The 15,238-nt window shown below is 44.1% G+C and overlaps 1 protein-coding gene across 3 annotated transcripts in view; it reads left to right on the top strand.

The window, feature by feature from the left end:
- LOC142768915 (uncharacterized) overlaps nt 1-15,238 on the top strand; it is a 105,009-nt gene that overhangs the window by 25,190 nt on the left and 64,581 nt on the right. For all 3 annotated transcript variants that reach the window (XR_012885545.1, XM_075871467.1, XM_075871466.1), the window contains exons 4-6: nt 1,852-1,985; nt 9,103-9,152; nt 12,519-12,630. Coding sequence is in view for 2 of the 3 variants with exons in the window: in XM_075871467.1 (XP_075727582.1) it covers nt 1,852-1,985; nt 9,103-9,152; nt 12,519-12,630 (296 nt within the window). In the remaining variant the exon portion in view is untranslated. The remainder of the gene's footprint in view (nt 1-1,851; nt 1,986-9,102; nt 9,153-12,518; nt 12,631-15,238) is intronic.

Raw genomic sequence — 15,238 nt, 5'->3', positions numbered from 1 at the left:
ACTACGAAAACAACTCAAGCTATTTAAGTTCGCAGACGATGCACTCTATAGGTAAAGTTTCACACAGAAAGCTATTCATGGATTCCTATCGGTCCGCGCGCTCTGTATGCTCATGGTATTTAGGTTTCGCAGGACGACGCCACCTCACGCCAATTTGGTTGCCACAAAAACCATGAGGGCACCCACAGCGGATTCTTCTGGCCATGTCTTTCCATGAGCATGACTAAACACATTGCCTCGTGCGCAATTTTCCAACACCGCAATTGGCCTCCGACTGCCCAAATAGAGACTCTACAACCACTTTCTTGCCCACCAGAGTCGTTCTATGTCGTTGAAAATGACCTCTCTGACCTCTCTAACCTTCCTGAATGCTTTCTAACGACGTCACTGGACCACTCGTGTTCTTTTAAACGACTGATGCAAAGCATTTCTTTCAAGTATGCTCCGTGAAGTTCTCCAAGCTTCAAAAACAGTTCATAAGACAACGTCTAGCTACCAGCCACAAACCAATGGTTTAGCGGCAAGAGTTCAACGCATTCTGTGGGACATGCTGTCTGCGTATATCGCACCTCATCATCGTAACTGGGGTTGGCATTTTTCCATTTATCGCTTTGCGTATAATACATCTGTTCAATGGAACACAGGCAGTATACGGATTGCAACCAAAATCATAACTCGGCGTCTCTTTCTTCTCTGTTCCTTTCAACACTTCACCATTAGTTTGGGACCAGTTTCTGTGTCGTATCGCAATGCCGTCATCGCACTTGTATAAATGCAGACGCAAGCCAAGAGAATTGCTAAGATCGTTACGTTGACGCTCACCGCGTCGTTCTCTATCGAACTGGCGATGATGTATTCATATACGGAAGCCTTCACGAACACGTAATTCATGCGATGAGCTGAAGTTTTGCTATACTGTCGCCTATAAAGTTGTAGAACAGACCTCGCCAATGAACTACAACGTCATACCTGTTCATGCCCGCAATGACAAATGCTGCCGCGAAATAGAGATTGTGAAGGTTTCGTGCCTCAAGCCCTTTCATGTGCGCTCCAAAATGTATTTCACGACCAGGCTGGCCGCTTCCATCCGCGGGGGGGGGGGGGGATTAGCGTGGGGTTTTACTGAACTTCAACATCCAAATTTAAAAATAACCATCATCAGTCCTTCATCTATCACCGTCGTCATCGCTGCCATCTTACTGTTCTGACATTAAGCGTCAGCAGAACCGTGTTATGGCATGATCACTTTCCCTCTTTCTTTGTTTCGAATCGTTCTTCTCTCTTCATTTGCCGCCTTTCACATCGCTGTCCACCCACTTTTCTCTTTCCCCACAATGTTTGTTACAATAGACTACATAATCCTAGGCTAGGCTCTACTAGCGTGCCTGAATCACCGAGTGATTACGTCGATCGCCTTGGGATTGCGGTTACGTGAGTTGAGTTCCGCCACCTCGAAAAATTCTTTTTTTTTCAATAATGTATATTTCTCTTTATAAATACGATAGCCTTTTGGGAGGGGGGAGAGGGTGACTTGAAGGCAGAAATTTTGGTATATCTGTCTGTTATACGAACAATAATAGATGAATACCTTCGAATATTAAGAAGGCATGCGGTATGATATTGATGGCACGTGATTTGAAGCCTCCATTCCTCATGAAAAAACTGGCGAGGTAATAAATATATAACTATTTGTGTAGCACTACTACATAAACGAGGTGCTATAGGTTTGAGAGCGAAATAATTGCCTCGTTCATTGCTATATTTTGTTTCTATGTATTGTGTAGATCATGACAGGGTGCTGAAAATATTTTCATCGTAACCAAATTAAATGTCTTGTTTTTTGCTTTCCAGGTGGCCGGTACGGGAATAGTTGTCAACAGTAGTAAAAAAGGATACATAGATGGCCCACAAACTTTAGCAAATTTGCAGGAGTATGCGAAAAACAAAACTGCGAGGAAATTGGATGTTTATTGGCTATTTATTATGTGAGTGCGATCTATTTTTACGCAAGAATAGATCTCCTTGTTTACATCTGCATGTTTTTACGTACGCTGCACATTGAAATCTAAAAGCACAGACTTAACTACGACAGGAGGTACAGTTGCGCCCGTGGCCTCTAGCAAGCTTTCCTGCATTTTTGCATAATCATGTTCTTGGGCTGTCGATGACATGTCGTCTTCCAGAGGGTCCATTTGTGCACGGCCGACTGTTGCGGTTGTCGCGGCAGCTTTGCGCCGTGTAAACATGGATCAGAGTTGTCACCGCTGCCCCCAAGTGGAAGTTACAACAGCGACTCAGGCGAACACAATCCAACCCAACACTTTTATCTCCGCCATTCTCTTGCACCGGTCCACCCCTCACGCCACAGTCACTGCGTCGGTATGATTCACTACAATATCATGATCTATGCAATATACCTTACACAAAACCTATGGTTTGAATACCGCGCCTTTAAATGAGGCGCTATAAGTCATTCTCAGTGGTCTATGGTGACAAGAGACCTTCCCTTCGTCTTGGTATTTTTCGTGCGAACATATTTTAGAATATATTGTAAGGAATGCACCTGCAGGCTGCCTCCAACTGACAAAGAAAAATATTTCTTGAGTAGTCACGTACATGCACACACTATCGTATACTACATAAAAGCATACAAATAAGTCGAAGATTTATTTCGTAGCAAACATACACCCGATTGAGGAACAGAAAAATTCGTTCACATGAATGCTCGTATACGAACTGCCTCGTTCGACATACATCGCAGCTGATAAAAAAACCATCAATTGGCTAACAATCAATTGCATCGTAATGAAGTTCTATTATTACTTTAAAGGCCATCCTATATATGAATAGGCGCTATGGAATCACTGGTTATAAAAGCAGTCTTTTTTTAAAGAAATTGAGTGGACTGTGAGAAATTGAATAAATGGCCGTAGGAGGCATTGCTTAAAAATGATTCCGTATAAACAAAAGCATTATTTTCGTCACAGTGGTTTATTCGTTTTGGCCTTCAACTGTTACCCGGTGGCGCAGTATCAGATCCCAGTTATGGTGGCTGCACTTTCGATGAAGACAAAAATAAGCGATGAACGTGTGCTTAAAAAAAAATCCAGGTGACAGGCAGTTACAAAGCCCTCTATTATAGGGCGTCTCTTATAGGCATATCGTGGTTTTGTGATAATGTCACAGAACGAGCGCTAAAAATGGGCGCGCCGCCAAATTCTTGCGATAACGGGCGGGAGAAACGCCGCGAGGTCAAAAGAAAAAAAAAGAAAACAAACATCCAAGGCTCCCCGGGCGCGCGCTCTCCCCGCGGAAGCGTGGCTTCGCCGACGAACCTCCGCACCCCATAGCGGCGGCCGGGCAAGCACTGGAAAGTTCCAGAAGGAAATAGGCGTGGTCATACCGAGTTGAGTCATCTGTCGGGAACGACCCCCGTACAGTCTCGCGCCTCTCCCCAGCCTTCGCTGCGTATCGCGCCGACGAAATGACGAGAACTTTCTGGAATGTGGCGCGGAAGGTATTTAATCGAGCAGCCGAGACGAGAGAGCAGGAGAAGACGGAAGTGAGCGCCAGAGCGCGTAGGGATTCCGCCGTGTAGTCGGCGAAGGAGGAGATGAAGAGGATTTCCACCTGAGGGGTGACGACTCGAGCTACAGGCAAGAGTGTGTGATTACCGCTATCGAGCGAAGACGCGTGGCGACAGCTGCGTGTGTGGAGTCGACGTGTTCCGGCGAAGAAGTTTGAAGCTTGGAGAGTGGCCTATTGAAGACGGGAGGTTTCCTGGAAGAGAAACTTCGGCGAGGTTTCCTGGAAGAGAAACTTCGAGAGCTGCGGAACAACAAAAACGCTGGACTTTGAATGAGTGATTCTCGGAAGAGTATCATCCCGACTTTTGTTTTGTTCCAAGAACTTTGGACTGGATAGGTTTTCTATCTCTTGAGTCTTTAAGTGTCTTGGTTGTTCAATGCATGCGACTGCATTGTAGTGCGTATTGTTGTCTGTGTCCGTTGTTTCGAGAGTGGTTGATTGTACTTTGTAGTACGTTGTTTGATTGGTGACGTATTGTATGTAACTATTGTGGAGTGTGCATTCTTGTGTATTGTTTTCGATCTGCCATTTTTGAGAATATAATATTTGTTCTGTTTATCAACTCTCGGCTCTGACTTGTTCTTTGGGCCACAACCGGCGTCCGCTGGCGCGCCAAAAAGGACCACTTCTAAATTGTCCACGCTTTCGTGGTGCGGTTCGGGGGGCCAATACTTCGGCCCTTGGAATTAGCCCGGCGATCGTTTCCCCGAATTAACGGGACCTGTGTGTGACAATTAATCTGGCGTCCGCGACACAGGACCTTTTGGTGCACAGTGTGTCCAAAGTAGTGAGAAAGAGCCTCGAGTTGTTGATAGTGCTATCGGAACGATTTTGTGTGTTGTTCGGTGTTCTCGCTAACGAGTGCAGGGGAGTGTTCCGATAGACTGTTTTAGGCAGATACTTTTTGCACGCGGCAAGGTTTCATTTGCGAGTTGCGAGACACCATGGATCTCGAAAAGTTAGTTGCTCTTGGTGAGAAGATGAGTCTTTCTGGCGCCGAACTACGGAAGTGGGTAAGCCAGAAGGAGAAAGAGGCGGTGGAGAGAGAGAGGTTGGCAGCTGAGAGAGCCAAGGAAGAAAAAGCAGCTGAGTTGGAGAGAGAGAGGTTGGCAGCTGAAAGGGCGAAAGAAGAAAGAGAGGCAAAGGAGCGACAGCTGAAAGAAGAAAGAGAGCAGCAGGTGAAGTTGGAGCTGGAGAGAAAAAAGCTGGCCGCTGAGAGGGCGAGAGAAGAAAGAGAGGCAAAGGAGCGACAGCTGAAAGAAGAAAGAGAGAAAAGGGAACGGCAGCGGCAGCACGAGATGGAACTCGAGCGGCTCCGGTTGCAACAGCGAAGTGAAACTCCCGTCCAATCTAGAGTTGAAAGCAGCGAACGGGAAGATCATGGCTTCCGCTTGAACCCAAGCAAGCTGCTCGTGGCGTTTGATGAAAGGAAGGACGACCTTGACGCGTACCTTCACCGATTTGAGACGATTGCGAAGAGCCAGAATTGGCCGGAACATCAATGGGCAACTGCTTTGAGTACTTGCTTGAGTGGTGAAGCGCTCAGTGTGTACGGTAGGATGACGCCGACCGATGCAGCCAACTATGCAGAGGTGAAAGCTGCTTTGCTGAAGCGATTTAGATTTACCGTGGAAGGACTCCGGGACAGATTTAGGACAGGAAAGCCAGCTGATGGTGAGACGGCTACGCAGTATGCCGCCCGACTTTGTCATTATTTCGACAGATGGATTGAACTTTCAGGGACAGCGCAGGAGTACGATGAGCTTAGAGAGCTCCTAATTAGAGAACAATTTCTTACTAGTTGCCACCCAAGCCTGTCGCTGTACTTGAAAGAGAGGAAGGCTGAGTCACTTGAAGCCATGCTTGAATTGGCTGATCAATTCTTGGAAGCGCAAGGTGGAACTAATTTGGCCAAGGTCAAGAAGATTGTCCCGATGATTCGAAGAAATGGGCTCCCGAAGAAAAGAAGCGTGCACCAGAGAGCATTCCGCGATGTTTTCTGTGCAACCGAGTGGGTCATCGCGCGAAAAACTGTCGAACGATCTTTACGAGCCCTACGGCAGTAAAATGTTTCAAGTGTGGTCAGACTGGGCACAAAGCAGACGCTTGTCGGAACGGAGTGAGTCAAACTCACCAGGTATCTTGTGTGCAAGCGGCACCGAAATCTGATAATAATGCCGTCACCGATGGATTCGTAGAGTTGAAGAATGGGGAGAAAATTCCTATTGTGGGTGCTGTAATGTCAAAACAGCCAACCGGTGTTACGAAAGGAATGCCAACGCTGCCTGGAAAAGTTGCGGGCAAAAAGATTACGGTGTTAAGAGATACCGGCAGCTCCACTGTTATCGTGCGGAGAAACTTGGTAGGGGAAAGCGAGTTAACCGGCAAAACGAAACCGGTTTGCTTAATTGACCGTACAGTTCGGATGCTTCCCGAAGCAGAGATTGAGGTTGAAACCCCATACTTCAGCGGGAAGGTTACGGCGCTATGTATGACGACCCCCCTTTACGACCTTGTCATCGGAAACATCGACGGAGCGTGAGGACCGAATGATCCGGAATGTTTGGGAGAAGACCTTAAGATAGAGCCCTCGCCAACCCAACGACCGCGAGATACAGTGGAGGAGCAACCCGTGACGGATCCCACTCGAGCGCAAGGTGAAGCCGCGGTGCAAAGGACTATGAATGATAAGATGATCGTGTTGAACTAGTTCACGGGCCGGGCTACTGGACTTACGTCGGCACGACCTCAACCGACCAACAGTGCAAAGGAGACGGAGTTGGCCAGCCGGGCAAAATGTAGAAACATGATCAAGCTGGTAAATAAACAGACAGGACCCGTTGAATGTTATGACCCGTTAACGGTGTCGGAAGTGACAACGATGGCTGAGACGCCGCTTCAGATACCGTCGTTGGAAAGGGCTCGCCGAAAAAGAACGTGGAAACACAAGAAGAGATCGAGCGAGCACCGCAAGAAAGGGCGCAAGCGCCGCGAAAGTACACAGGATAAGTGCTGAATTCGAATCAGAATGTGTTTGGAAGTGTTGAGTGCCATATGTTGTGTTAATGTTGGTTATCCTGTGTCACAAGTGTCGAAGTGTTTGTGCTGTGATGTATAGTGTTGTATAATTGTGGTAAAGACAGAACTTTGTACGTTTGTATTGTTCGGAATGTGTGATGAAGTGTTGTAGTCATGTACCTGTGGCTATATTTCATGTGTTGTGCAATTGAACTACAACGTACGATTGTATTGAGCGATCTATTGCGAATGTGAAGTGTCAGGGGCGACGGTTTGTGTTACAGTCTTTCAGAGTGTGTGGTGACTGTTCGCGCTCGTTTGTGTGGTTTTGAATATTATGAGATAATATTCTTAAAGTGGGGGCAGTGTCTCAGAACGAGCGCTAAAAATGGGCGCGCCGCCAAATTCTTGCGATAACGGGCGGGAGAAACGCCGCGAGGTCAAAAGAAAAAAAAAGAAAACAAACATCCAAGGCTCCCCGGGCGCGCGCTCTCCCCGCGGAAGCGTGGCTTCGCCGACGAACCTCCTCACCCCATAGCGGCGGCCGGGCAAGCACTGGAAAGTTCCAGAAGGAAATAGGCGTGGTCATACCGAGTTGAGTCATCTGTCGGGAACGGCCCCCGTACAGTCTCGCGCCTCTCCCCAGCCTTCGCTGCGTATCGCGCCGACGAAATGACGAGAACTTTCTGGAATGTGGCGTGGAAGGTATTTAATCGAGCGGCCGAGACGAGAGAGCAGAAGAAGACGGAAGTGAGCGCCAGAGCGCGTAGGGATTCCGCCGTGTAGTCGGCGAAGGAGGAGATGAAGAGGATTTCCACCTGAGGGGTGACGACTCGAGCTACAGGCAAGAGTGTGTGTTTACCGCTATCGAGCGAAGACGCGTGGCGACAGCTGCGTGTGTGGAGCCGACGTGTTCCGGCGAAGAAGTTTGAAGCTTGGAGAGTGGCCTATTGAAGATGGGAGGTTTCCTGGAAGAGAAACTTGGGCGAGGTTTCCTGGAAGAGAAACTTCGAGAGCTGCGGAACAACAACAACGCTGGACTTTGAGTGAGTGATTCTCGGAAGAGTATCATCCCGACTTTTGTTCCAAGAACTTTGGACTGGATAGGTTTTCTATCTCTTGAGTCTTTAAGTGTCTTGGTTGTTCAATGCATGCGACTGCATTGTAGTGCGTATTGTTGTCTGTGTCCGTTGTTTCGAGAGTGGTTGATTGTACTTTGTAGTACGTTGTTTGATTGGTGACGTATTGTATGTAACTATTGTGGAGTGTGCATTCTTGTGTATTGTTTTCGATCTGCCATTTTTGAGAATATAATATTTGTTCTGTTTATCAACTCTCGGCTCTGACTTGTTCTTTGGTCCACAACCGGCGTCCGCTGGCGCGCCAAAAAGGACCACTTCTAAATTGTACACACTTTCGTGGTGCGGTTCGAGGGGCCAATACTTCGGCCCTTGGAATCAGCCCGGCGATCGCCTCCCCGAATTAACGGGACCAGTGTGTGACAGATAAGAAACCTGAATGTTATTAGTAATATCATCATAGTTAATATTAATATTATTATTATATGTTTATACTTAATAAATTAGAGCACTATGTGTGTTTAGAGTACGAGCAGCGTGTTCAGGGGCCTCCTTTTTTTTCGAAAAAGCGACATGAGCGTGGTGTATCAGCGTTCAGTGGTGTTTCAGGCACAATTTACAAAATTGACACAAGATTTCAATATATAAAGCTACAGTACCTCAAATCCTGTAAAAACAGCGAACCTTTCTGACATGTGTCTGATTTCCACAAGACTTTGCTCATTGTTTTCATTGTGCTGGATATTATTGCGTGCACACCAAGATAGCACTCTGAGTATGGGCACCTCTTTGAAAAAAAAGAAAAAGCATCAGGCTGCTGCTGTACAGGCAGCACAGTATCATTGATCTAGAAAAGCGGCCCTTCTGGACCCTTCTTAAACACTTTTCGGGTAACTATTGCTAGCACACTGGCAAGGTACCCACTACATCACAAATCAAGAAACTTATTGCGCAGAAGAGAAGCGTTCACCGTGCGTTATTTTATCAAACTTCAGTAACGTGTGGTATACCCGCTACTCACAACAAAGAGTATGAAGTGCCCTTTGTTGATGCTGAAAATGCAAAATTCAGAGAAAACGGCTACTGGCCCCTTCAGTAAAACGCATCCCAAAACAGCAGTTAAAAAATAAAAAAAAACAGACCAGGTGTCTTATTTGCGAATGCACGATAAAATATTCATTTCTCGTACACATTGCTGTAACATTATCATGGTGGGACCAGTTCTTCTCAAGTGCTTCATCATGATTATGAATACACTATCTTTCTCGTTGCGTGGCTATTGTGCCTGGTCGTAACATTGTATTCAAATGAAATCACGCAAGTTCTACTATTAAACAGTATTATTTTGATTTATCTGAATTTGTGAGGACTGAAGACTGCAGAAACATGTACCCTAACGTCTTCTTTTTCTTACCAGGAGCAAGTTGGATGGAAGTAACCATAGTGAGCGCTTTATGGACGACGGAGGTAAATCTTCAGAATTTTTCAATTTTAGTTGGAACAGCAATTTGAAGCTATATCCATGTGACATCATAGCTTTCTATATTGGGGTGCCTCAAAACATCGGCACTGCTAGATCTACAGTGCGTTAATAGTTTGTGTTTAATAATGAAGAAATATTCACAGTAGAAAATTTCAGATGCCGCAATCACCCACTTAGATATTTCCTGCAGATAAAAAAAACAAGGTCGTTTAGAAGGCACTGAGCTTGAGCCAGCACATTGTGTGGATGATCAAGTGATTACGCTTAGAAAATGCAAATCGCAAGCATGTAAAAGGAAGCACAGTAGCACATTTGAAGAATCTATATTAGCATACTCCCGTTAATATGTGAACCTAGCCCAAAGATCTAAATAACAGGTCCCTTGAGAAAATGCAAGAGGGGAGTAATAGGAAATCAGAAAACATAGAAGGTCCATGAAACCAACTCTTCAACGAGTGGCAAAAAATAAGGCATGCTTTGTGCTTTGTCGAGCCGTTGCATGTTTGAGCATTAGAAATGAAACCTACAATACACACACACACATATATATATATATATATATAGAGAGAGAGAGAGAGAGAGAGAGAGAGAGTGAGAGAGAGAGAGCGAGAGAGCGAGAGAGAGGGAGAGAGCACAGAAGTCAGTATTACGGTGACGCAGTGCTATTTAGGGGCAGCCAAGTAAACATTGCACTTAAATACCGTTGGCATAATTCTTCGGTGACGCGGTGACGAAAAACCTTTAAGTATAATTTGCTGAAGCACAGAGGCGCAAACCTAATGTTTATAAGACTGCCATAAAGTATGAGCCACCGCTGTAACTTCTACGGACGCTAGCAAGACATTATGATGTATGAAATGAGTACATATGTAGTGTTTATGACCTTGTCACAAAACTACATGAAAAGCATTAAACCCCAAATAAATGTCGCACCAACATCGCGCTTTAGTTATTTCTTTTCTGAAATCAGTTTAAGCACCTTGCGTCGCGTTGTAGTATAGAGTACGTGACTGCCCCGCAGAACGATTGAGAGTGCATCTCAATGGGCTCCCATTATTCATTCAGTGCGTTCGTATCCTCAACGTCGGTGATGTCTGCTTTTCCTAATGTTTTCTCATTAAATTGCGAATATCTGTTCTTGCGGTTCTTGGGTAGATGTATACTATCAACCACCTGTGGTGAATACCCGCATACCACGTGCCGCGGTGCGCGGGAATGAGCTACACGCACGAGTGGAGGACAGGCTTTGAAAAAAGTACGGCTAAGCATTCACTCAATCTATGTCATGAGGAGAGAGCCAAGTATAAGATACCTTCGTACCACGTACTCATATCAAATTTGGTGTAGAGCACATTGAGAAGGGGATCACGAGTGCCCCTGGAGGCTAGCCAATTCTCAGACCAGCTGGCTATCCTTTGCTGGGGAATGGGCAGGGGGAATAAAAGAATAACAGAAAATATATATGTTAAAGATGGAGAACAGTATGATCCCGGGTTGTGTTATGAGTATGCGGGGACCAATCACTGTAAAGGCCCCCGCAGGCTCTACCCGGAGCGATTTTATCGGGAAAGTGCTGCACGATCTGAATGCAGTAACGTGCAAAACGGACTAACCGTACTACAGTGCCCTCTCTTTTGCTGGCGTTCCTCGCGCAGAGAAGTGAGTCCGTCATGAACACTGGGTGCGTCCGCCCATACGGTTTCCTGAAACTAACTACAGGGGACTCTGGCGCTGTGTTCGTTCAGCGACCATAGAAAGGATGGACAGTACACGGATTTGCCTAGCCTTCATAAGTTCGGGCGGTGAATTGCATTTGCGGCTTCGTTTGTTGCTGGTTCCGCTTTTGGTTTGAAGAAAAAAAGGAACCCTTTTAATCTCCGTGACCACATTTGAAATGGCAAGCCTAAAACAACCAGGCGGTGAAGCGCAATCGCTGAACGATTGCTGTTTTTGTTTTGTGAGATTGATTGATTGAATGATATGTGGGGTTTAACGTCCCAAAACCACTATATGATTATGAGAGACGCCGTAGTGGAGGGCTCCGTAAATTTAGACCACCTGGGGTTCTTTAACGTGCTCCCAAATCTGAGCACACGGGCCTGCAACATTTCCGCCTCCATCGGAAATGCAGCCGCTGCACCCGGGATACGGATCGCGCCCTGCGGGTCAGCAGCAGAGTACCCTAGCCACTAGACCACCGCGGCGGGGTTTTGTTTCGTGAGAAAACAGCTCGAAGGCACAGGAACACACACTAAGCTAGAAGTACAAAAATGAGAGAAATCTGTGTACTACCCACCATTCTCATGCTCACTGTAGTGCTGCCTCACTACAGTGTCCACTGAGACACTGAAAGTGTCCCTCAGTCACCATCCCGGTTGTCCTCCGGACTTACAAGAGTGGATAAGAGAATATTTCTACTGATCCTTGTTGAACTTCATGAATGAATGTAACTTGTTTATTTATGTGTGATGAATATCTGACGTGTTTTGTATGTTCGTTATGGCAAAGGGCAGTCTTTCGAATTAAAAAAAAAGGTTCCTTTACTGCCTTTTGACTTACCAATACCCGGATGCTTCTTTCCCGGCGTTGGCCCTCGCAAGACGCTGCCCAAGAATCCGGGGGGCCTCTCGTAAGAGTAGAGACTCTCCGTCACCTGTGGCATTTAACCGTATATCAGTGGCACATACCCACCCACTTGTACATGTATTTGTCGGGCGCAAAGCGTTTGACCACAGAGACGATATTGTGACGTTTTAAATGCCTTAACTTGCACGTCATTTCTGTCACATCATCTTACCCTTTCATACTAATAAGGGGGTGATAAGGAGAGTACCCAGATGTAAGTGGCTAGATATATGGATAGATGCATGCGTAAATACACGCCCCAAAAATTTAACTGCGATGGGCGTCATGTAAAGTGCAAAGCAAAACAGCATCACCGAAGAGCTTCTTCTTTTGAGTCACCAATCACGATTGCATTGAGGGCCACGTGTTATTTTGCGCTGTTTCTGCAACTGAGATTTATTTGTGATAAATATTAGGCAGTTACATGACAACAAACAGAGCATACTTTCGTTCACACTCTTTGTGTGGAACAGACCCCTTGGCTGGCTTGGTCTTTGTTTCAACGATTTACATTTCTCGTCATGAAATATCAGCTGACTCATAAAACAGTTTCCACTGCAGCAGAATCTCAAGTTTCTTTTGACGACTTATGGATGAGTGGCATAAAAGTCACATATCAAGTCACAATTCAATGCTTTTTGCTGTAAGTGTAATGTAATGTTTGTATATCAAGATATATAAGTAATTTAAAGAGAACACTAAGAACTGCTTTTTTTCTCGCTTAGTAATTTCAACAAACGGAACGTTGTGCACTGAGTACCCAAGTGCAATAGTCCAGCGACATTTCTTCTTCACGGGAATATTTTTCTGGAGACAAGCGGAAGCATTGTTGTACATGTAAGTGCAAACAATTCGTCAGTTCACAAAACTAAGAGAACTAAGTACAGTATGTTAATTTGATATTGATTCAATCTATTAATACAAATAATGATGCCTACGACACATTTGACAAGTTTGCACAGTAGGCTCGTTTTTTTAAATAAGCATTACACTAGAAATGAGATGCAATATTGCATTTATGTAAACGAGCAATAACAGGCCAAACTGCAGAATTGTATTTGTTTAGTACTCCAATCATAGCGTTATACACCCTGCGCTCAATTTCTACTTATTGTTTTGTTAATAGAGTTGTCTCAATTAGTTTTACAATACTGTTTATTAATTTTTGTCTAACCAGGCTTTTTGGCTCAGGTGTCCTGTAAAAAGGTCATGAAGAAATTCTGCTCGTTATCATGACAAAACTCAGAAGTTTAAAGAGGCATCTGAGGTATCCCCAACATAACCGCAAATCAAGCCCACTAATTTTTTTTATCATCAAATTTTTTTAGAATTTGGCAAAGCGGAAAGCAAGACGGCGGAATGTGAAAATGACGACACTCACCGAAACCTATTATTTGATCATATCTTATGCACTAGCTATTGCATCGATAGCTGTCATATTTTCTTGTTTTCTCTCTAAGCAGTTTACGCTACTACTTGCAAAGTGGGTCTTTGGTAACACTAAAAAATTGCCCGCGGGAAAAAGAAACTTCATCTCCTAAATATAGGACACCATAACTCAGTGGTGCCAGGTGATAACCAAGTGACAACTCCCAATTTATATTATCAAGGTCGAGAAACCTGTCCATATCACCTAACTAATATGTGTGGTGTCTCCAATAGCTGACTGTACGGAATAAAATATTATTCCTTTTTTACATTATATAAGTGGTGCGCGAAGGAGCTAGAGGACGACGACGATAAAGGTCACTTCATTGAGCTTGCCCTAGCAGACATGGACGGAAAATATTTTGGGGATGCGGAGCAGACTTCAGCAGCTTTTTCTGATGTTGTCCCTTACGAAAATGCTAATAATAAACTTTTATAAAAACCACCATATGTGACTACATTAGGAATTGGGCATATAAGGCTTTATAAGAAATCCCCATAAATCGGCCTTATATAACCTGATCTGCCCAATTCCTGATGTAGCCATATATGGGCTCTATACTACCTGATATGTGGAACAACATACCACTTCAAAGTAAAGATTCTAGGGCTTTCTCGAGCACACTCGAAAATATTTGCTACATGTAGATCAATAGTAATGACCATGTACTATGCCTTACACATAGTTTGATGTTTTGTCGGTTCTTGATTATTTCATTATTTATGAACAAAGTGCGACAATGTGTTATATATACATTTCTGTACATTCTATAAAGCATTTACGTCACTTTAAATCCCAATGATATCTTGTATTTTTGTTCGTTTTCTGAAAAATCAACATTTCTTGTTGTTCTGATTTTTTTACACAAATTGTATTCTGCTTGTATACTTTGTCCCGTTAGACCCCCTACTAGCCTATGACTATGGGTTTAATCAGTGTTGTGCATTTCTTGAAATGTAGGCATAACAACCTCAATAAAATGAATGAAATGAAATTCACCTAATCTCTTATATACTCATATATGGGTGTTGCTGTATATATGGCCATATATGACCAAAATGTGTATATGGCTATGTATAGAAGCATCCATATAAGAATAAACATGGTCTTATATGGATACCTTTATATATAGCAATTCAGATGTTTCATCTATATGAGTTCAGCTTGGGTCGCCGGCAAACATTAAAGCCGCACAAATCATTCTTCAGCTAGAAGTACAGGTGTTTGTTGAAAGGTCTTCAAGCAGTCACCATCGTCTCCGAAACAAATTCTGTACATATCACCTCAACATTCTTGTTCAAGTTATCCTCATTATATTTCGAGTTATTCTCAACAAATAATTGCTATAATGTAACTTAGCAACACATTGAAATTGTGTGGTGGACACATGTCACTGTTTATCCACTTTACCTAAAGAGAGACATTTTTTGTGCTTAAATTTATTGCTTATTTACTGAGACCTTCTTTATTTATTCATTTGTGTAATTACCCACAGCGCCGATCGGCATTATAGTGGGCGAGCGTTTACAAAAAGTAGAATACAAAAAATATACAGTCAGCTGAACAAATTATCAAAGTCGCCTCAATCACAATCTGCCACACAAATACATATTAAATAAAAAATGTAGAACACCCAAAAATGCAAAACACTAATTCTAGCATAGAATAAAACAAAATAATTTGAAATCGTAGAGGGAATGATAGAAGGCAGTTGGTTCTATCCTCTGGTTCTTTTGGTAAAAAAAATTTGGCAGATACTACCTACCTGGGAATCAACGTTATGAGAAGCATGCAGAGGGAAGGTGACCGTGTTGCAATTTTTTGTAGTGTGACACGTCCTCAAATAACGCTAAATATATATACAAACGTTGCACGCACATACAAGTATTGAAAAGTTCTAGATGTTTATATAACCAATTATTTGCACTTGCGCAACAATGCCAACTGATATTTACGTAGTAGCAACACCAGAAGCTGATATAAAGCGCTTGTTCTCACGAAGAGGCTGGCCCTGGG

The sequence above is a fragment of the Rhipicephalus microplus genome, chromosome 8 (genome assembly GCF_043290135.1).
Source record: "Rhipicephalus microplus isolate Deutch F79 chromosome 8, USDA_Rmic, whole genome shotgun sequence".
Taxonomy (NCBI): domain Eukaryota; kingdom Metazoa; phylum Arthropoda; class Arachnida; order Ixodida; family Ixodidae; genus Rhipicephalus; species Rhipicephalus microplus.
The sequence above is the reverse complement of the archived record's forward strand: the minus strand, read 5'-3'. Positions and strand labels throughout refer to the sequence as shown.